We start from the raw sequence: 23,796 nt of genomic DNA, 5'->3' as shown, positions 1-23,796 counted from the left end.
ATATTCAAATTCACGTGAATTATTGTAACTCGTATGATACATCGGAATTATTAAGTATTTGGTGTTTTAGTCGGATATTTTCATTCACATAAGCTCATAATTTGGTGGCATCGCTAGGCAACGCGAACGCCAGCCAATGGCGCGAACTAAGAATGACATTTTTTTCTTGGATCATGTAAATCGGGTTTCCACCAAAAGTTCACGAACGTCCTTTGAGTTAAATTGTCGAGTTTATGACACCATTAATAGAAGTATTACACGAAACAGGCACATAAACTAAATTAGCATCAATAACTTCGCTATCATTTAAGGTTTATCCTTGGTGTTTTATAAACATTTTTTAATTAACCAATGCATGATTGTCTCATACATTCAGGAAAAAGGTAAAATTGAGGTATTGTGCCAAAATATTAGATACCCTTAAAAATTATTCCAATAAATTGTATTATTTAGTACCAATCTTGATTGACCACATGACTGTTGGCAGTAATTCCGTTTGGACTACAGTATTCCAGTTTCAAATACGTTCGTTCGAGCTGTGCATTTTCTTGTTACTAACCTATGAACCTTCCTAGGAAGCAACATGGAAAGGGAACAAGCTGGCGTTCATATCAGATCCACCAGAGGAGGTTAATTGGTGAAAGTTGAATCTTTTGTTTTACCCCGATTACACAAAGTGAATAATGCGGAATGTGAGAGGGAGTGTTCCACGAATACAGGGAAATTCTCTTCAAACAGCGGAATTATTTTTTATGAGCAGGGATGCATTTTTTGCGAATTCAGTCCTCAAAAGAGAAGTTTTTCGTAGAAACAGCCACGAAAGACTTGTGTGGAAATGAGGTGGATTTCATGTGGTAATCAAGAAGAAATGTGGATACCCATAGAAATATCTTAGCCCAGATTGATATAAGGTGAATTCTTGGAAATCATAGAGAAATAAAATGAATCTTATGAAAAAAAATGACAAAGATTTCATTAATAATTTCATTACCATGTCCACACTAGGTGGGCTATGTTTGTAAGTTATGCATCAGGAGAGGCAACATATCTCTTTTTTTATTTATTTATGTGCCCTGCAAGCCACTGCCAGGGGGTGAACACACACCAGAATAATTTTTACCCGAGCATGACCCTACTGCCGTCAGACAATGTTATTAAGATCCCTTATCATTCGTGGAAAAAAATACATCTTAAATTTTATCTGCTCTACACTTAATCTCTCAAATTTTATTGACATGATCTCTCCTACTGTAGAACGATGGGGGTAATAATACATTTTCAACATCCATGCTAACAAGACGTCATTCCAATTTATGCAAGGGATTTAATCTATAATTTAACCTTAACTCCATTAGTGATTCCCAGCCTAGCTCCCCTCATATTTTGGATACACTACTGAGTTTACCATAACAATGTTTTAAAAATCTAGCTCTTCTACACTGCACCCAATCTAATTCAGCAATTAATCCAACTTTGTGAGGATCCCATATACTTGCAGCATATTCTAAATGTGGCCTAACCAGTGGAAGATAACATTTCTCTTTGACCTTTTCATCAAATTTACCTAGTACTCTTCTCGATGTTTTTCACCTAACGCTGCATGTTTTTTGTAGACTGATTGATATAGACCGACCTTTACAGAATGAAGTTAGAGGAACTGTTTTCCCTCTAGTCTACTATGTGTCTCCTTATTCTGACTCTTCAGGAATGAGACCATTTTCTAAGGTGCCTATTATTAGTACTCAAAATATTTCAGCTTTCTCTTTAGATGATCATATCCTCCTCCTTGCTGTTAGTTCTCTCAATTAGTATGGATTCACTCTCATTGATTAGTAGCCTAGCTTTCTTGCAGTGGAGGTAAATGTCTCCTAATATCTCATCATAATAATTCTGGCCATCAAACCCATTTTGGTAATCTAACTCTGCTGCACTATACATGAGGTTAAAAAAGACTCATTCCTAAGTCATGATACTTGGCTGGAGCCAAGATGGTAGAGTTCACCCAATACTAAGCCCTATACAGTGTGTGAAATTCATATATCAGGGTAGGGAGGCCAGTTCCTTTTCGTGTGCCAGTTAAGTTTTCCCAGGAAGATCTTGTACCTGAAAAATTACAACTTGAGTGGAGCTGCAGCTTCCAGAGAGGATTGCCTGGGTATTCAACCCGGGTCCTCTGGTCAGTAGTCTAATGCTCCACCCCTCGAGTACTGCAACCCACTAATTGCATTATAATAATAGTTTATTGCTCAGCAATCAATTTTCAGATATTAGGCACACCATATGCAAACATACAAAATATTAGCCAGTGCATATAAAAAGAAATACATAAACAAACTGAAATCCAGTTTCATTGTTCCATCAATTCCTGAAAACTAAAAGCATTTATTTAGTAGGAGAGCTTTTACTTTGCTTACAAAACAGGAGTGTTCGTGGGAGCTTTATCACCAAGGGTAGTTTTTAGACAATTAAAAACCCATTACCGATGAGGGAAAATTTTGAGCTTGGAGAAGAGATGAAAATCTGATGGAGCCAAATGAGGTGAATAACATGGGTGTGGCAACAGTTATCTTAGTTCCCATATTTTTGCAATGGCAACGACACTTGTGCATGGGCAAGCATTTTTTTGATGAAAGATAACGTTCTTCCTTGCCAAACCTGGCCTTTTTTCGTGTATCTTTTGATGTAGTTGGTCCAGGAGATTAGCATAGTATTACCCAGTAATTATTTGACCAATGGGAAGATAATCTATCAACAGAATCCTTCGCATCCCAGAAAACTGAAGCCATCACCTTTCTGTCTGACCTTTGCTCTCATTGGTGATGGCGAAAAAACATATTTATTACTATTGCAGAACTATACATATTAATAATGAATGAATCAAAGGTAGAATAGCTTAAGTAATAATTTATTTGATCTTTAATGGAATATATACATAAAGAAAGAAAAATGGCTCATGTTTCCTGTAGCAGCACTCGATCATCCAAATTAAGATTTCCATGACAAAAAATGCATACTGGATTATCCATGTGAACTGCAAAAGGATAAAAGTAGTTATAACTGGGCATACTAATAATAAAGATTTCAATGGTTTTAAAAAAAGGATACACTGAATGGGATATAGGGACGGATGCGTCTAGAAACTTCCCTAAATATAGTATGTTAAAAAATTCTCAGATTCATATAATGCTTTTGGGTTTCGGCTCATTTCTTTACAGTGCTACCAATAATGGGATCTTCAACTGAGTCTGTCTTGGGCCCCCAGAGCACAACACACTCAGGGTATGTAAGCAGATACCTCTATGATATGCGGACTTTTAGTGCTTTATTTCCCTTCTGAATGCAGTCACCATTGAAAGCCCAATGTGTTGCCTGGCTCTTTCTCTTGAATAGAGGGATTGCCAAATTCACTCCGCCAAGGAATTGAAAAGATTTAAAAAAACGTATTTTCGAATACACCCCAAGTGGGAATCATCCTTTGATCAAGAATACAAAAATCATTTGCAGAAATTAATGTGCTGGCTAAATCACATTTCTCTAGATGAATACACATGGTGACTTAAACACAAATATCAAGATTCTCGTGGAGAAATTAAACGTAATGATTGATTAAAACTACAGGGAAAAGTCTAAATTTCCATAAGTAATTAATTTAATAAATTAAGTTATATATATATATATATATATATATATATATATATATAGTATAATAACATATAATATATTACTATTATTGGCACTTACTGCAGAGGGTATAGATGTGCCAAAGAAAGCTTTAAGAAACAAGGTATAAGTAAGCTAGCAAGGGAATGATAAAATATTTGACTTACACAGTATATGCTATTATGTCTGCCAAACAGCCTTAAACTGACTACAATAATATACTCACCCAAATTTTGATTGGCCAATGCTGAGCAAACATTGCAGATTCGATACGGCACAGAGCACTGTATGAGACTTATGGAACAGCGAGGCATACAGTGACCAGTTCCTTGACAACTACCTTCTTGGTGTGAAACATCTGCATCACATTGAGCATTTTTCCAATGCTTCATTTCCACATGTACAAGCGAATAGTTTTCAAGTCAAGGATATACCCATTTTAAAAGAGTATTATAAAAATTATGACAAAGAGTCAACATCAATAATTAAAACTTCCATTCATGCTGAATGGGTGATATCACAAATATTCTACAACTCATATCATCAGGATATTTTTCAAAACTGTAGACACCTTCCAAATGTTATATAAAGAAGTAACTAAGTTTATCATGAGAATTCTTGGCCAACAAAATTCACTGTACTGTTTGATTGCTTTATAAATATATATGATGAATCAAAAGTGATGGCTTTTGTTTGTTGATCCATATTATGATTGAAGTTGTAATTACACACTACAAATAAAAATAAATTATGAAATACTCAAAGCTAATGGTTTCAGCCAGTATAAATATATATATATATATATATATATATATATATATATATACTCATATATACAGAAACATATATAAGGAAAAGGGATAGGAACACGTATAAAGGACGAACACAATAGAGGTGACAAACAAAAGCCATCACTTTTGATTCATCATATATATTTATAAAGCAATCAAACAGTACAGTGAATTTGTTCCTATCCCTTTTCCTTATATATGTTTCTGTATATATGAGTATTTATTCGCCGTTTGGCGGGATTTCGTGTTTGAATGTGTATATATATATATATATATATATATATATATATATATATATATATATATATATATATATATATACATATATATATATTCCAAGGAATAAAACCAGAACACAAAATAATGTAATACAAAACTCAATATAATACACCATGAACAATTCAAGTTGAAACAAGTGCTTTCCCAAATCAAAGGTTGTAGTTTATCAAAACAAGGAAGATAAAGGAATAGATATGTTGATAAATAAAAGTCCGAAATCACAGGATTAGATCTTAAAGTAATGATTACTAAAGATATTAACAGAATGTATTCAAAATGAAATCTGGAAGGTGCATATATAAACATACACAAACACATGCATACTGACACACACAAATACACGCAGCCTTGTATACTCTGAGAAAAAGCTTGCATTATTAGGCTTTAAGATTTTTCAACAAAAAATACACCCGAAAGAAATAATTGAGCCCTGTAAAATTATATTTTCTTCAGAAAATTAAGTTTTATAATGCGGCCGCGTGGGGGAGGGGCATGGGTTGTTACAATAAGGTGGCTGATGGGGAGGGGAAGAGACAATGCGTAGGAAGGAAAGGATTATGAACAGGGGGGAGGGAGGAAGACACAGAATTCATGAATTCACTTTGCTGATGGACAACAAAACTTCCAACAGAGGTGAGTATCAAACGAAGATGTTTTCATTAACCAAATGTCCAGAAATACACTCGCTTGTTATTTCTAACTGTTCCAGCATGTTTGGAATAGTCATTCTTATGGTCCATCTCCCATAGTTGCTTGGCGAAATGAGATTGGGTGACATTCCCGTTCTGGAGATTCTGCTTGTGTTCCTTGGTGCGTAGCTTGAAAGACCTCCTGTTTGTCCTTTATAAACTGTGTTGCAATCTTTACATTAAAGTTTGTAAATGCCCCTTTTTCCCATGTTTTCCACTTTGTCCTTACTCGTACTCAAAAACATTCGCAGGTTGCTTCAGTTACTGCATGCTATCCAAAAGTTGTCTTTATGAAATAGATAGGCTATTTTATCAGAGATGCATCCATAGTATGGAAGTTTACAACAGCAAAATTTTTCTTTCTCATCACCTCGGGATGAATATTTTAGATTATTTCTTAATAAGGATTCTAAAAATTAAGCCCAAACTGTATCTGTTTTTTCACTGCAATCATTTTCATTCACTTAAGTCCTTTGGAAAAATTACATTTTTAAAGTGGAATATTTAGTAATCTATTCAACATTAAATGTGGACAGCTTTTGGGAAATATGGTGTTGGGAGTTACAGGGATAACACGGTCAGAGGAGGTTTTTTCCTGGTGAATTGAAAACTCGCATCCTTTGCTAGTTTTTGAGACTGTGATATCAAGGAAATTGAGCTTTCCCTTGATTTATTTCTCACGGGTGAAATTTATATGTTTAAACTGGGTGTTTTGAGTGCTCAAAAAATGTCTAGCTGTCTCACCATACCATCAACATACCTGTACCAGCCATAAATTTTATTTCAAAATATCAGAGCACTCTTTAAATAGGTTTTTTACCATATCGTCCATAAATAGGTCAGCCAGGAGATGCAATAAATGGCAATGGGTGAGCCCATTGCCAATCCTTCCATTTGCTGGTGGTATTCCCCATTGAATTGAAAATAATTTTGCTCTACACATAACTTTAGTAGGGACCCAAAATCTTTTAGAAATGAGGATTGAGTACCTGAATTTTCTATCACTTTCTCAGTCGCATTAACTGCTTCAGTTTTTTGTGAAAAAATATAAGTTTATTTATTCAGTGATCATGAATTTTTACAAAGTACAGCCTCAAGCCATCAAATTCTTCAAGAGGCTACTTTGATTATAATTCCCTGTATTCAGTTTTGCAGGATATTTATTGATTAACCCTCATACTATTCCATATCCCCACCAAATTATGTTTGCTGGTGGCTGTTTTATTTTTCCCACCCTTTCCAAGACTCCTTTTATGGGCACTTAAGTTCATGATTTTGTGTATGTTAGCAGGTGCATGCATGATGAGGAGTGTAAATGAAATGAGAGAATGAGGTAGACTGAGAAAATCACCTAGAGTCTTATTCTGAAAAGAAGTTAAAAATGGTCAAGGATACTCCAAAGACATGGGATTTGAGTTTTAGAAACCAAAGAGAATAATCACATAAATACTTGAATGTGACAGAAGAAAAAGTTGTATTCAAGCATATGGCAGAATTGAAGATGTTTGCAAGAGTTAAATTTCTTAAATATTTGTTGTCTCTGACGTAACTTCATGGAATTTGCATGACATATTGAAATGAAATTATTGACTTGGTAATTCCATACACTTTATTTAAAAACATGACCCAGGTTTCAACGTTGAACGCCATTATCAGGTACCTGACCTGATGATTACATTTGACGTTGAAATCTGGGACATGTTTTAAAATAAAGTATGTGGAATTACAAAGTTAATAATTCAATAATTTAATTTCAATTACTTTAAGATGACCTAATACTGGGGTATCCTAAAGTGCATGGCATGAAGGGTAAGCAAGTATGATGAAATGGAAGTAAATATTTCATTCATCAAAGTAATAAGGCAGTACAGAAAAATATGTGAATACTGGCAAAAAATTAAATTGAAAAGGATATTTTCTCCACAAAGGCTACACATTTCCTTCAATGGTAGTAATGAAAATCCATCTTGATTGGAGATAAGATTAAGTAGGGATTTAATATGTTCTGCATTATCCTCACATTCAGAGACAAATTTTTGCATCCATTTGTAGAAGAGGCCAAAGCTTTGTAAATGTGACTCTGAGAGGCATTTTAGATCACTGGAAGACAATTTCTGGAGTACGCTATAAGCATGGTGTGCAAAAATTGCATCTTCTAATCTTCGTATTGTCTTATTCTGTAAAGATAAGAACATGATTACTCTAAATTCACAATACTGATGGAATGATTACTTTAAAATACATAGGTAACTATGTAGCTTGATCCAATCCAATACAATTCAAGATATCCACTCAATTCAGATATAGCAATCCTGTGCCATAATAGTAATACTTTTTAAATTTTTCAGAGTTTCAAAGGCTAAATAAAAGAGAAATCTTTTTTTAAAACAAATCACATATTAAACCAGAGGTCCCACAATATTACAGTTGACTCACATGCTCTTTGAAAAAACTACTTACTTTTCCAATGAACATACTTCCTCAACTAAATAATATAAGATGAAACCCCTCCATCGAAAGGTTAATTGGATGACATTACATAACCTTAAGGATTTAACTACGTCATATTTAAATCAAGGATTCCCCACACAAACTTTCAGTATTCTTAAAGGAAAACTTTTGGCTCAGATATTTCATTCTACATAAAGTCCTTAAAATGATGAACCCTTATTTATGTACCAAACTATGCATGTTCATTTTATTTGTTAGAATAGCATCATTTGTAACAATATTAACATTTATAAATCATGCATTTACTTAAAGCATAGTTAAAGGATTAGCAGAGGATTTGAGTTAACTGAAAGATTAACATACTCCTTTTACTCCTTAGTATTGTAATTCCATTTTACATATGGGCCCTGCAACATGTTGTCAACAACATACCATGAGGTTTTAAACTATAAAGATCCATTGATGAGCCTTCGGAAATCAGCAAATGGTTGACACAGTAGATACAAGCTGTTTCAATAAGTTAAATTAGCCTTGTTCATACTCATTATAACTCTGGAATTATTGACAAATTGTTATGATACCCAATTGCACCAATGGAAAACATGTAAAGGGTAACATCACTTCTTGAAAATCCTTTAAAAATCACTAAAGTTGTAAAATGGATAATTAACAGAAGCCTATTGGTTAATGTACGCATTTGATGGATCTTGAGACTGCTACACTAGCACTGTAACACACCTAAGCCCAGTCTAATATGACAGTGAATACTCAAAAAATAAAGTTCTGCAAGAAACAACTATTTAACACTACATACTTTCAACTTTCTTTTGTTCCATCCAATATTCCTACTATTGCCACTCTCCACCTCACTTACTCGACAATTTTCCTCTTCATCAGAGTATTCAACAACATTCAATTGCCACACATTTTGCCTTGAATCCACCTTTCTTACCATCTATGGATTTCTAAAAAAAAAACTCTTCTCCACCTATTACATGCCTAGATCTTCATTTGTTTTTATTTCTGTCAAGTGTATTTTTCCCAGTTTCCCCCAAACATTATCATCAACATCTCAAAGTCCCCCAATTTACACTTATTCTATTGCGTCAACATCTTTCAGAGTCATAAAAAATTATGCTCCATATCAAATAGTTCATTAATCTTTTCTTCAAATCTTTACTTTCATTACCTGTCAAATTTCCTCCAGGTAAAACCTATTTTAATCCAAGCAATTTTTCAATGCATTTCCGAAGTTATTCTTCTACTCTTGTTTACAACACTTTCAAAATGCATGAAGTGTTTTACTATCTTCTTAATTATACCCTATGCCAGTGATATTGAGAAGAAGTATAGCCATGGAAAATGATACAACCAAAGGATAATTACAAGGATTCTGCAATTTTCCAACTTCATTTTAAATATACATATCTTATGCTCTGGACAATTAAGGGAAGCTATACCAGAAAACATTGAAAATGGGAGTAGATAAATCCATTCATCTATATACCACTTTTGCAAATAAACAGGTAGTAATTGTAGCAGTTGTCTAAGATTCTGCTCACGAAATTCAGAGACCATACACAGAATATAAGTTATGGGAAAGAGATAGACAAATGTTGTAATGGACAACCCTATCAGCATCCTGATTCCTTATCAAATATTTGCATAAGTGCAGTCTGATATAGGTTTCAGATAGGCTGCCTGTGACTACAGTTGAATGCATTCTTTAGGTGTGTCAAATACACAAAACCCTACTTACAATCCAATAAACAAATGATTACATCCTGGTTGGAGTGTATAATCCTCATCTTTCTAAATCTAAACTAATCTTAGCAACAGAACAGTTATTTTCATTTCCTCATTCCTATCTTTTTATGATCCGAAGTACTACCTTTGCTACAGGCAAGATCAAAATTATGGTCCAATAGTTCCTACATCATACTGATTTATCCTTTTGGGGGACAGGATTAATAATGAGTAAAATGTAGAATTTTACCTAAATACTATCATGTAACCATTAAAAAGAAATTTACTGTGTTTAATGAAATATGCTGACCTATGAACTGTAACATTAGTTTTTAGAAAGTAAAACGTGGAATGTTTGAAAATTTTCATTTTTTATCTAATTTGCATTCATAACAAGAATAACTTAAATATTTTTGAAGTATTACCATTTCATCAGTAAGCTCACTTCCTTGGGAACGATATTTTGAAATAATCTGGAAAGTCCAAAGGCTACAGCACAACTGGTAGATGCTTTGAGAAAGCAGATTTTCAGTGTTGACCTCAGCAGTTGAATACTTACCCCTGGCCACAAGTATTCTAAGGAAGTAATTATGAAATCACTTTAACTGTTTACTTCATATCATCAAGCTTATATGAATAACATGGAATCATAATTCCTCACCTTAAAGTTTCAAAACAATCCCAATAATTGGTTAAACACAAAGTTGGATTTTTCTTTAAAATACTTAATGGATCAGGAATGAATCCCAAGGTGAAAAGCACAGCTGTTGTAGGATATCTCAGGATCAGATGATCAAAAGGTTTGTAAATGCTGCATATAAGAAATACTTATTGTCAGGACTCATTCAACGCAAATATTATATGCATTATTCATTCCTCGATGAAATAAAATACACTAAATCATTAAAAATATCACAAATAAAAAGGTTTAATTACCTATTAACCATAATCCAAATCATTTTATTATGTGAAGCTCCAAATCCATGGCATATTTTATCAGATAAGTCTATGCTGCTAGTCAACTCCTTGACATCAACATTTATTTCCTTATTTTCTTCTTTATTTATATCAACTCGGGTCATACACCCATTTTGTGATGCAAGAACAATAGTAGAATTGTTAACAATTTCACAACCTAAAAAAATGTAGAAGCACGTGACATGAAACAATAATGCAATCTTGAAGAAAAAAAATTGGATAACAGAACAATGAAAGAAGTGAATTTCTTATATTTATTACATTTTTTGCCATTCATAACAAATATGTCGAATGTGGCCACAGTGGCTAAGATATTCTTAATGCTTACTATGGACATTTTTCCACCCTCCTAATTGGTGGAGCCATAAAAGTGGCAACCTTATAGACAATGGCATAAAGAACAAGAAATCTCTACGATTCAGGCAATCCTTATTTTGATATTCCAATCATGTAACTAAAATTAACTAAAAACATGATGTAAATGTCAAGAAATATGGAAACAAAGAAAAATTACACTGTGCTAATTACAATTAGTGGTGGAAACACACTTGTATCGAGACTAAACTTAGACCAGACTAGAAAGACTTACAAGACTAGACTAGAAAGAAGATACTATTGGAAGATGCCTGGAGACGTAAGGCGTCAAATTGTAATTAAAAATCAGAGAATAAAGAATAAACAGGTATGCATGCACCCTCAAATCTATCCAGAAACAGATATCAATGGTGATCACAAATTAGCATTAAAGAAGGGCAAACTTCAATTCAAGAACTTTAAGGATACAATGAAGAACCCATTGCTGCAAGAATAAATGTCAGAAACCTCTTGGCAATGGCATAAACAACAAGAATTCTTTGAAATTCAGGCAATACTTATTTTGATATTCTAAATTTCTTAGTTTTGAGTGCAAATTTTTCAGCATCCATTTGGACTCAAACTTGACAGGGAAACCCATATAAACTACCTTTCAGCAAAATTAAGTTCAGCATGTTTCCTCCAAATAACTTTAAAGAAAACGGTGAGCGAAGACATGGTACTAATGCTTTACTATGGCCCTATCTACACCAATATTTCACATGGTATCACTCTCTGGGGTTTATCTCCTTTCTCTTAAGTCATATTTAAACTGCAAAATAAGACTATTTGGGTCATTGCATCTAAACCTACAATTTCTTTGTGTAAACAAATTTATTTGTGTATGAATGCTTTGAATTTCTATTTTTTTAAAGATGTGTCCTACTTTGTTGTTGTACACCAATCCTTGGGCAAATGAAATTATTATTATTATTACTTAACCAGGAATTGCTATCTTTTCGCTAACTTTGATTTTTTCATTTCGTGAAGTGAAGATACTTTTGGTTAGTATTTTAACAATGTTGAACTTTTTTAGTTTCTCATAACCAATATTATAACAATATTTTGAAAAAAGTTTTTCCCATCCCACACTGTCTCATTTAGCTGACTAATAAGGTGAATTGTCTCCTAACGATCCACATCTTTTAGCACATTCTTTTGAGAGTTAACATTAACAAATTAATAGATTGATGCTATAATAGATAAAAATTACACAACATTTTCAAATGACTAAGTGAATATCAAAGAACTGGTAATACTAAGCATTGCAAGTAAAGCATGGACTAATTTTTAAACATCATATAAGCCCTGCGAATGAAATTTTCATTTTAAGCCTGTTTCAACCATTTGAGGGGAAAACATTGTTTGATTGATGAGGAGTCAGATGGACATTACCAACTAATTTTTCATATTCTAAGTTGTCATGAAAGGCACGTAACATTGTTCAAGATTGTTATGCAAAGGTTGACTCAATTGCTAGTTTGCTTTATTTTCACATTAAATCATGGAGTATAGGCTCAAAACTCCACACAAACTCTGTAATTTTAGCTGGAAATATTTACTTCCAACTTGGTTTCAGAAACAAGAGCGTTTAGGACTTCAAAGAAGAGAGGCATTTTTCAAATTCAAAAGATTGCTCATGCAAGATACAGCAATATGATGCAATGCAAAACTTGATGGTGCTCATTTCATCAAAGGCTCAAATAACCCATGAATAGCATGTGGGGGAGGTTCTGTACCCTCCTCATCAACAATACTCAAGAATACTTATGAAATAGTTGTTACAATATATTTTTTTGAGGCTAATAGCTATAAAATACTTGTCCAAAATTTTTTCTTGAAAATGAATTTGATGTTGATTTGTGAATGCATTGTGGTTTTAAAGATCTAAAAATAGAAAAGCATCCTTCTGCTAAATAATCAAATTTTATTAAGGAACTAATTTAAATTTATTAAAAATGGCTCTGCACATGATTGATGTTCCAGGGAGATATTGCACTTAAAGTGGCCCATTCCACTACGGGAAAACGTTTTATTTCCTGTTTTTCCTGAATGCAGTTAAATAATGCTAACTTTGGAATTTCATTACTCACCTGTAATACTAAATTTTCCCACATGAAGAGAAGTTCGATGGGCAACAGTTCCATCATCATTAAGAGACATCAAAACGAAAAAATTTCCTTTGACTGCGGTGATGCATCTATCACTTAAATTAGATCCATCACCAAGACACTTCAGCATTTTAACTGGTATATTATCAGGATCTGGCCAAATGTCCACTTCATTAACCAATTCCAATTCCACCGTATTCATTGGATTTAACTGCAAATTGAATAATCTGATGATTCCACAATGATCACCAGCAGTCAGGATCCCTTTAAAAGTACACAGTCTGTCAGCAATGCTAAAAGAATACATACCAACAATATTTTAACATTTCATAAAAACAATGCATACAAAATGTTGCAAAATTAAAAAAATAATATTTTGAGTATGAACTATAGCAGATTCACTTTCACACTTTCTAAATAACTCACTATTATGGTATGGCAACCAGAAGTCTTATTAATGCATAAATGCCTTAATAATAAATTGCATTACCTTTGCTTCCACTAAGGGTGTGCCAGGATAAGCAAGTCAATCTTACAAGCTTTGACTTGAAAGTCATTATAAATTTTGGCACTATTTTAGACTCCTTCACTGATAAAACAGGCAACTTCCAGATTATAATATCACCATTTGCCTGTCCCATAAGAAAATATGAAAAGACTGAATTTGCACCACTGAATGTCTGACTCCAACCTATAACTAAAGAATCAGTTGCATTAAAAAAGTGATACTTAATTAACAGCTCTATGATGCTGCTAATTAAACATTCTTACACTAAATGTGAAATTCTTTTATATTTCATATTAATCAAAAAACAGAACTAGAGATTGAACTAGAAGTATTAAGAAAAGAAGCTGAAATATATACCTTTTTCATTATGAAAATCTTTGTTTAAATCAGCAATCAATCAGTTTTTCCCTTACCTGTTGTTTTCATTTGGAGGGCTCTCCTTTTTAAATAATTGAGTTGCTTGGGGGCACTTAATAAACATAAATCTCTGGGCTCTTTTTCCCAACACCCTTCCAAAAATTCACGTAATGGCCGAGAGAACTCTAAACATATAATCCACTTGCTGTTTCGAAGGTAATACAAACAGACAAGTCCTGTGTTTGTCAGTGTAGCAAAGATGCACCTTTAGAGAATATTCCAATTGATTATTGAACATTAACACAATTATAATATTCGAAATTTTAAATTTAGAATAAATGCTATAAAGAAGTCTGGAATCTTTATATTGTCCAATCTATAAGCCAGCTTTCTGATGACAACTTTTTGACAACAATTTTTCTCTTGTTATCTTCATGTTATCAATTGAGTTTAATTTTAAAATATTGCCTTCCAATTTATTGTCCTGAAATAATTAGTAATTCAGTTTGTTGTGGCATTTCTAAATTAGAGGCATAGCAGTCCCACAGTAGAGCACTGGGCTACTAACTGGAAACCCTCTTTTTGATTTCAAGTGATACCTCTGGGCATCTTCAACTTCACCCAAGCTGTAATTTTTATGAGTAACAGATCTGTCTGGGAAGCCATTAGGGCTCAGAATAAAGAATTTGTCCCTCAAACCTGATTTGTGAATTTCACATGCTGTATAGGGCTTAGCACCGAGTGAGCTCTACCTTCACATATCAAACTATCCTTTGGATTGGTTACTGTGGTACAGTTTCTGGATTAAAATAGCTATCAACAGATACAAAATACCCACATGCACAATGAACAAAAGCACTAGTGGTAAGCAAATGAAATGACAAATGCTCCAGAAAGGTGTACACAGGTTGAATATATCGAAACATCAATACCGTGGAATAATGCTGTTTGATGTTGAATGTGAATGCTCTCTTACGGGATGAGATTTTACTATTTTTTTCTATTTTTTATTATTGGGTTTCTGTTAATTTTGTTCCCACAGTAACTATGCTTAAGTTGGCACATAGATAAGAGACAAATAATATTAAAAATTTAAGACTTTCTTAGATAAAAATCCTACTGATTTACCTTCCGTAATTTACCATTCCTTTGCATGACCATGCTACTTGTGAAATAAAAGGAGTAATAGGATCAGTTGCCTCAAGATTAGGAGAGAGATTTATATCTACCGCAAGGGTATAAAAGTCATCTTTCTCAAGTTTGTTGATGATGTGGTTGGGATCCACTCCTTTGAAAATAAGAGAGATAAATGTGAGAGTTTAATTCAAAATATTTGCGTCCAATGGATGTTATACCTCAAGATGAACATTTAAAATCTTTCCAAACTCTAAAAAAATGTGAATCTCAACAGAATCATCTAGCCATACCTAAGTTTTCAGTAGGCACTTTTTGTTCGACAGCAATCCAATACCTCTTGAAATCAAAAATTGGTATAAAATCATTTGCAGTTGGTTGCAAGACCTGAAATAGACAGTTGCCAAATAATTACTTAAAATGGTGAGTTCCCTTCTTAAATTACGCATCCCAGTATATATAACCGAATATTTTCATGCATGCTTTCCAACTGGTTGACCATTCTGAGTGGTAATTCAAAATAAAACAGACGTAAGCAAATAATACAGAAGCAAGTAAAATGAATACATAATGGACCATTGCCATCAAAATAACTGTCGAAAAGAATGAGGGCACCACATAAAATACTAAGGTGGATACAAAGTTCATTAGAAACACTAGAAAACTGAAGCCAACTTTTTAGTAACAAGAGTAATACCATTTATTTGCTAAATGAATGGAATAATACATAAAAACAACACTTTGGACAGTTGGAATCATCTGGAACATGTACATGAACACTAAAAAATTAACATTTGCAAGACCACACAAATTTAATAAGTCAGAAATTCATAATTAAAATGGAAGCACTTGGAAACTAAATAGTCCTTCATTTTTTTCTTTAAGATCATAGTGCTCATTGGCAAATTTATTTCACTGGGGAATATTGTACACCTATCTGCTTTAGTTCATTTGCAGCCTTATTAGTATAGGCAGTAGTGATATGTAAGTCATCATATTGCTGTGTGACATGACTCAGCACATTTTCAAATTTGGTAAAGGTGCCAAAGTTAGTTTTAACATAGATTAGTATACTCATGAAATACAATCATGTTACAAATTAAATTGCCAGTAAATATACAATGATCTACACTGAGAACGAGAAGGTTAATTACAAATCAATGTTACAACTATTTTTTTAATATTAAAAACAGCAATGAAAGTGGGAGATCAATCCCAAAATTTGATTTTATACATCAAAGGCCAAAGGAATAGACCATAATATAGCAATGAGAGAAATTCAGGTGACACAGTCATATAAAAGATCTAATAAGATAAAACATGGAACTAAGTTAAGAAGCTAACATCATTGTATGAGATTTTCAAGTTATGGGATTATCAAGAGTAACACCTAGGAAATATATCTCATCAATTTGAGGCATATATTCACCATCTGGTTCAAAGGAAACAAGTGCAAATGCTTGTTAACATTAGAGAATTATATTAAGAATCATTAATCAACTCTTAAGTTTTAATGTATTCCTCAGGGACCACTTGGATAGTTTTTGTGACACCAAGTTGGCACAAGAAAGAATCAAAATTTGGCTTGGTCATAATAATGTTAGTGACATCAGATGAAACACAAGAAGAATACTGGCATGCGGATCTATGAAGTTTGGCAGATCATTGATGTGCAACAGTACAGTATGGGGCCAAGAGCAGCCTTGAACGACTTATGACATAATTGTGGAGGAAAAGAGTTTAATGCTATCATGGATGATACTTACATGTTAGTATTTGTCTCATTTTAGAAAGGATTTTAATCACAGATCAATATCCATAGTGCCAAAGGATTGAATTTTATTAAGAAGAATTATGTAGTTTATATTACCAAAGGCTTATGCAAAGTCAACAAACATGTCAAGAACTGCCATCTTATTACCCAAGAGATAAAATATTTTACTAAAAGTGTAGCAACTAGCTATACTAGTGGGCTTTGCTCATGAAAACCATGTTGGAAAATATATATGACAATATTATGTTCAAGGTAAGAAAGCATTCTCTGACAATAGACTAATTCAAACAGTTTTGCAAACTGAGTTTTCATCGTTCAATTACAAAATTAAAACCATCTGCACAAGCAAATAATTTTGAGCACAACTTTCAAGATTTTATTGGCTAATTCAGCTTCAGAGTAGAAGTATGTTTTAATTTGAGCAGGAGTGTTTCAATTAATAAAGATATTTAATGAATATATTGTGAAATCCAGAAAAATTTTATGGGGTGCTGAATCATGCATCATGTGTTCCTATTTCAGTTTCCTGAATTGATAATAATGCTGTTATGCTGACACCTTGACCTATGACTAATTGAATCTTTGTAGAGCGGTTATGCTATGACCATTTGAGATAGCAAGTTCTATGCCAACATGAATCAACTGATGAGAAATAGGTTTGCCTGCTTTGCTGATGGCAGTAAATCATACCCAAGAATAAGGGTTGTTTTATCTTGAAATGGAATTTAAACTGTCCTAAGGCCTAAACTGTTGAGGTAAATTCTTTATTCAATTACTATTGCTACCAACTAATCAATTAAACATTCCAGCAATCTTACAACTCATTTGAGTACATGTATATCCTAACCACAGTAGTCAACCTGAAGGTTGGTATAGACCAACTGAAATATTGTCAACTGTGGTGAAATGCAGGAAATGGTTTTTCCAGGATTACAAAACAGAAAAAATAGAGTGATATTAAACAAAACAATTATTGTGGCTTAGATAATAAATTTAAAAAAAGGAGTGACGATATGCAGTTCTGCTAGTTAGCACTGATTGAACACAGCCCTGCCTCAAAAATACCTGTAGCCACCACTACAAAGATATTGGGTTTATCTTTCAAAGTTATTTAAAGCTGATTAATATATCTGAAAATTAAATTATTACAGCTAAGCAACCACCTGATTTTCCTCATTTTTTCTGCTACAATTAATACCATTGAAGAGAAAGTCCATGAATAACTTTCTAAAAGATGACTATTCCTGAAAACCCAGGATTTAGGAAACCATGAATCCATACCTCCCAAAAATTTGAAATTTCCAAGTTCACATATTCTGTAAACATTTTTCAGCAGTTCCATGGAACAGCCATTGCTGTAATAAACTTATATAATAATTGAATGGCTATTTAATTCGATTGAAATGAGTGGAACTCCATGATGATGAGGTAGACAAAGTCATTTGTTATAAATATCACAACTGAGAATCTAAGCATCACAAAGGCAATAAAACAAGCTCCTAAAATCGAATCCAAGTTGAGTCCAAGAAAAAGTTTAAGCCTTATTCAAACAAGTATCACAACTGCAATATTTTATCAAACAAATCTTCCTAGATATTCTACAAGAATGCAAATGTGGCTAACTAACTGCTCTTCTGTATTTTGACATCTTCTGCACATTTCTTCCATAGACTTATGAGAAAGTTCATGACTCTATCAACTTTAAAGTTCTTTCATAAGGTATTTGCATATTCATCTAAGTATATATAAAATCACCATATTTGGGTTAATTTTTAACACCCATAATTCTTAATACATTCCTATGAAAATAAAATGCTGCGAGGGTTTTCATGAATTTCATTAGAGAGCACAAATATATTACGGTCAATCTCTTCCAAAAGGTGAGGATATGCATTTTGAAATGGCTCCTGTAAGATATTATATTTGTTAAGAATTACCACCAATACATAGTCACTTAGCAAACGTTCTCAAAACTAATGGGACCAAAAAATATTAAAATGCAGTGCTTTCTTCCATTTTCAAGATATGGCATGATCATATTTTCTCTAATCCCTCATCTTTGTATGTTTTATGGCCACATTAAAACCAGGGACAATGTAAAGGCAGAAGAGGAGTACCTTACCCAGAACATTCATTGGATTAGCATATGCTATTTTTTAGACTCCTTCCAATATGCATTATGCACAATGTATGCCTATATCACAAATTGAAAATTCGAATTAAAGGCAAATTAATCAATATGGTTCAATGATTAAAAGATATATAAACTGTTTGGAATATAATAAAAGTTAGCCTGTTAAAAGTATCACACAAAAATATTCCTTAATGGAACATTAAAGATGCCATGGAAAATAATCCACACTAGAAATTATTAACCACAAATTTTCCAACTTTAACTAATAAAACCCGAATAATGATGCCAAAAACATCAGGCATCATCATAATAATTCCGAAACAAAGTTAAATAATTCCTATATAACAGGTAAAAGATTGCCCCATGAATCAAGAAACCTTTTACAGTTCATTAAATAAACAGTCCCGTAAAAAACAAACACAGGAAACTATTATTTTAATTAGGATATTTATGCAATAAACTTTTGAAATTAGTAGTCAATAATTTCATTTCATAAAAAAATCAGCAGTGACAAGCTATACTAAAAATTAACAGTGAAAAACATTTCATTTAGAAGTTCATTAGCTTTATATAAGTTAATATTATTACACATTTGTAATAAATAATACAGGCATATTTCTTATTACCTTTAATGATTATTTACAAAATTTACAGAATGACTTTGATTGATTTAATTTCTTAACTAATACTTAGAAAATGCTCCAATTTAATAATTCCTACTAATACAGTGCATATGTAGATACCTGCATAATTGTCATGTGGTGGGGATGTTAATTAATAAAAGCATAGAGTAAAGAATACACATGTTTAATGACCAGAAAAAAACACTGAGGAGCCTCATAACTATCACAGCATCTAGCATTTGAAGTGCTTATCATATGAATCAGGCAAAATATTATACCTTCATCTCTCATGCTTAGTTTACTCAGTATTCTTGGAATGATGATTTCCAAAATTATCTTCGTCCATAATTGTTCCAAAAGCTATATTAAAGCACAACACAGTTTACGTATAAAATAGTCACATAAATAAGGCAAACAATTACATGGCATCAAAGTGAAATCTGTGAGCTTCTTGCAATTTTTCTTTGCGGTCTTCCCTTCTTTCCTTCCAATGAAGGCCTGCAATTAGTGCAGCTATTAAAGCGCATGTCCCCACCAATGCAGCTGCTGTCAGAAGAACAAGACGAGAAGGTGTGACAAACAACCGGGCCCGCCATTTAGAAGGTTGCCCCCTTGGCCAAGGAACAACCACAACTTGGGAATTAGGAATAATTTGAGTCCAAGTACGCTTACGCCCTTCTGGCTGAGGCCAAGACACTCCTACTGTGAGAGCATCAACAAAGTTTGGGGTCCTTCCAAGTCCAAAGATACAGTAAGGAAGCTGCAAAGCAAAGTGAGCACTCTGAGAAAGCTGCGCTGCAGTTGATTCCTGAACTTCACCCTCCTGAGTAGTGGTGTGATATGAAACACTGGGACCCGGCAGATTTGCTCCGTATCGGGATTTAGGACCATGCTCTCCCCACCCACCTCCCCTTTCCACACAACCATAGTCTTTATTACCAACTTGACATTCACCAGCTAAAACTGTAACTTTCACAAAGTTTGCGTCATAATCTAGGTCGTTTTTAAAGGCAGCCATTTCGAAGTGATCTTTACTTCCACTTGAAGGTTGATGTACAATGATCACATCCAGAACTCCATTCTGATAGAAGTCGAAAAAAGTTCCTAAAACACTGCGGTTATATGGCGGAAAAGCATTCCACCGAACCGAAAAAGTTCGACCAAATGCACAACCACCACAAGGAACATTTTCTAACAGGAAGCTCTTAGGATTCTGGTCAACAGATTTTAATGTTGCCAGTAGATCAGGGTACCCATCCAAGTTAAAATCTCCTCCTCGAACCGTAATGGTGTCGATGTATTTTTGACCACTTTGAACAACAAAGCCCCACACATTTTTTTCTTTGTCTTGAAAATCAACAGCTAAGTTGTGCCACTGGTTTCCCGAGTAAACATAAATAGAGCTATTGGAGCACGTAGAATCAAAACACACTGGCAGAACATGGTCCATTTTACCTTTGAGTTCTACATCCAAAAATAATGACTGACCAACTTTCTCTAGATTACCATGGGGCAATGAAATTGTAGTGTTAAATTCAAGTTTACCGTCTTCGTTCCCAAACCATATTTCAAAATTACTTTCCGTTGTGACGAAAAGATCGGAAGAGAAATCGCCATTTAGGTCTAAGAAGGCATGAGAATGAGGAAATCTCAGCTGTGGCATCTGCTCTCTACTATTTTCCATTGGAATCGCTTGAGGGGTTGTTCTGTTTTTGTTAAAAATCCAGAAGCTTCTACTTCCATTTATATCCATGCCAAATAAATCAGCTATCATATCTTGATTAAAATCCAATACCAATGGTTGCCCTTTCATTTTCATGATGGGCTTTTCCTCCTTTGTGCAATTGATATGATTCATTCCTCCCCATAAAATATGAACCAAAGTAAATTTTGCAGCAGACCGTTTCAAACTGGTTATCAATATGTCCATATTACCATCACCATCGAAATCACCAGGAACCACACTCGTCAAATGTAGAGTCTTGAACTCACAGCTATAATTTGAAGGTCTTAGAAGTGGCTCTTGACTACTACCTAAAAACACCTCCACTGCTTTCGAGTCCTTCTGGATAACAAACATGTCAGTTAATTTATCCGAGTTAAAGTCACCAAAAGCAGCTGGCATTCTATCAACAACATTTCCAAAAACTAAGTTAGTAATATCATTTGCTTCACAACACACAAAACCTAAAGACATGATCACGATGGTTATCAAAAACTTGTGTCGTTTAACATTTCTTCCAATTCCGGATACGTTAATACATGAAAATCTCTCCATCGAAGCGTGTTTCTTAGCTCCAGTTTTTCTTCTAAAACAGGGCCCACCCTGTCAATAAACAGTATACATTTAATTCTTCGTGTATTACACTGGATCAATGCTCAATCACATTTAAGTATCTTAAAGTCTGTGGTGAAACGTCAAATATATATCTTTTGGCCTTAATGTAGGCAGCATTAACTGTCGTGATATAATTTTCGAACAAATTCGGAACCAAAATCTTCATGTGAATTTTAAGATACTCGATCAGTGCCTCATTCCACATCAACTTACCAAAACATACGTTCCTCTAGGGGTCAAAACAGACACACTGTCGTCTTCAGACCATGCAACAGCAAAAGGTGAAGACAGTGGTACAGTCAAAGGCAAAGACTGTACTTCTTCAGCATCCATCGTGGTATGAAAGAGTTTAACATCAAATTCAAACCAATGGGCAGTATATGGTTACAAATACCGTCCAATCCTCAACAAATGACTTAATAAATCACCATCACATCTATCAAAGACTGTTTTGAGAGTTGCGCTGAGAGTGACACTTTTGTTTAGCGCGCTGTTTCAGTGATCCTCATAATGGTCGTTCACTCACTCTCACATAGTAAAGAATCATATCACCTCCATAAGATGTTGCCTCTTCAACGCATTTAAAAAGATAAACTATTCCTAAAAGTACTTCGGGCCTTGCGGGAGATAACGGTTAAATTAACCGAATCGATAAAAGCGTAAGCCTATATCATTCGCAAAATAGTTACATATCTGTAACATTTGTTTCCCAAAATGGATTCTCATTCGATTTAGGACGGGAAACTAGTTTTGATTATACTTCTGAATCAGGCAATATTTTATATAAATTGCTATAAATATACGCAGTGATTAACATTGGTGTTGAAAATTCCATTAGTTGTGGCATGACAATCTCTTTACCAACTAACAAATGGTATAGAGTCGGCACAATTAATACATGACTATATAAGCTTAGTATTTCAACACTACAAAATTCACCGGCAACGGGCAGAATGATGGGAGAAATACATCGCCTCGCTTTCCCTTGAAGACTACTCCGTCTGTCCCTAAAGCTCCATTCAAAGAAGGCACCCCTCACTCCTCTCCGATATGGCCGCACAGTAGCAACGACGAACCAGGAACGAGCGACTGTTTGCTAACACCTTAGCCTCCTGTTTCACCAACTCTGCACTATCCCCGCTAAAAACTGAGGTGCTTGATTCAGATACTTCCCTTCAATTTAACCCAATTTCTGAACCTGAACTTACGGCTCCCAAGGAAAGCATCGCTTTTATACATTACCCCGAAGAAAGCACCTGGCACTGACCGCATATCTAACGGATGCCTAAAACACTTACCCCGCTATATTATTAGCTTCATCTCTACCTAACTCCCACTGTGAAAATCAGCAAAAATAATTTTATTATCGCAACCATGCAAGGATTACTCTGATCAAAATTCCTTCCGGCCAATAGGCCTTCTCCCGACCCTTTCAAAACTATTCGAAAGAGTAATGCTATGTCAACTACACCCTTTTATCGAAGATATTCTTTGACCAGAACAAATGGGCTTCTGTAGATGTACGTTAAAACTCCACCAAATTGTCAAAGAGTTAGTCTTTGGCTACAATAACCATATGTGTACAGAGGTTACCTTTTTCGATCTGGCCAAAGATTTTGATTAAGTCTGGATTGAGGGACTCATTTACAAAATAACAACTCAGCCATTGCCAATTTATCTCAAAAAAATTATGAAATCTTTTGTAACAAACTGCTCCTTTTACACCTCAGCCTCCCACGCCTCTTCCACAATATTTCCCATCTGGCGTTCCACAGGGTGCAGTGCTATCCTTTGTTTTAATTTGTATATAAATGAGGTTCCCTCACACCCACATACTAATTTAATTTTGTATGCCGAAGACACTGCAAT

General features: G+C 34.0%; 1 protein-coding gene across 3 annotated transcripts; it reads right to left on the bottom strand.

Annotated features, from left to right (window-relative positions):
- Window positions 1-2,898: 2,898 nt before the first annotated feature.
- Window positions 2,899-22,420, bottom strand: LOC139691809 (T-cell immunomodulatory protein). 3 transcript variants are annotated; one of them, XM_071589681.1, is made up of 12 exons: window positions 22,141-22,420; window positions 15,352-15,445; window positions 15,053-15,212; window positions 13,981-14,189; window positions 13,550-13,756; window positions 13,042-13,323; window positions 10,553-10,751; window positions 10,278-10,427; window positions 10,042-10,192; window positions 7,335-7,596; window positions 3,887-4,060; window positions 2,899-3,031 (listed from the first exon to the last, which is right to left on the bottom strand). In XM_071589681.1, the coding sequence occupies exons 1-12, from the start codon at window positions 22,258-22,260 to the stop codon at window positions 2,952-2,954; spliced, it is 2,088 nt and encodes a 695-aa protein (XP_071445782.1). In that variant the 5' UTR covers window positions 22,261-22,420; the 3' UTR covers window positions 2,899-2,951. The 3 variants fall into 3 exon arrangements, with proteins under 3 accessions (XP_071445782.1, XP_071445784.1, XP_071445783.1); XM_071589683.1 differs by lacking the exon at window positions 22,141-22,420 and adding an exon at window positions 18,955-20,012; XM_071589682.1 differs by lacking the exons at window positions 2,899-3,031; window positions 3,887-4,060; window positions 7,335-7,596; ... (6 more) ...; window positions 15,053-15,212; window positions 15,352-15,445 and adding an exon at window positions 19,580-21,915.
- Between the last annotated feature and the right edge of the window lie 1,376 nt (window positions 22,421-23,796).

This window comes from Hetaerina americana, unplaced genomic scaffold (assembly GCF_022747635.1).
Source record: "Hetaerina americana unplaced genomic scaffold, ioHetAmer1.1.p SCAF_4, whole genome shotgun sequence".
Lineage (NCBI taxonomy): Eukaryota > Metazoa > Arthropoda > Insecta > Odonata > Calopterygidae > Hetaerina > Hetaerina americana.
This window is presented reverse-complemented; position numbering and strand designations above follow the sequence as displayed.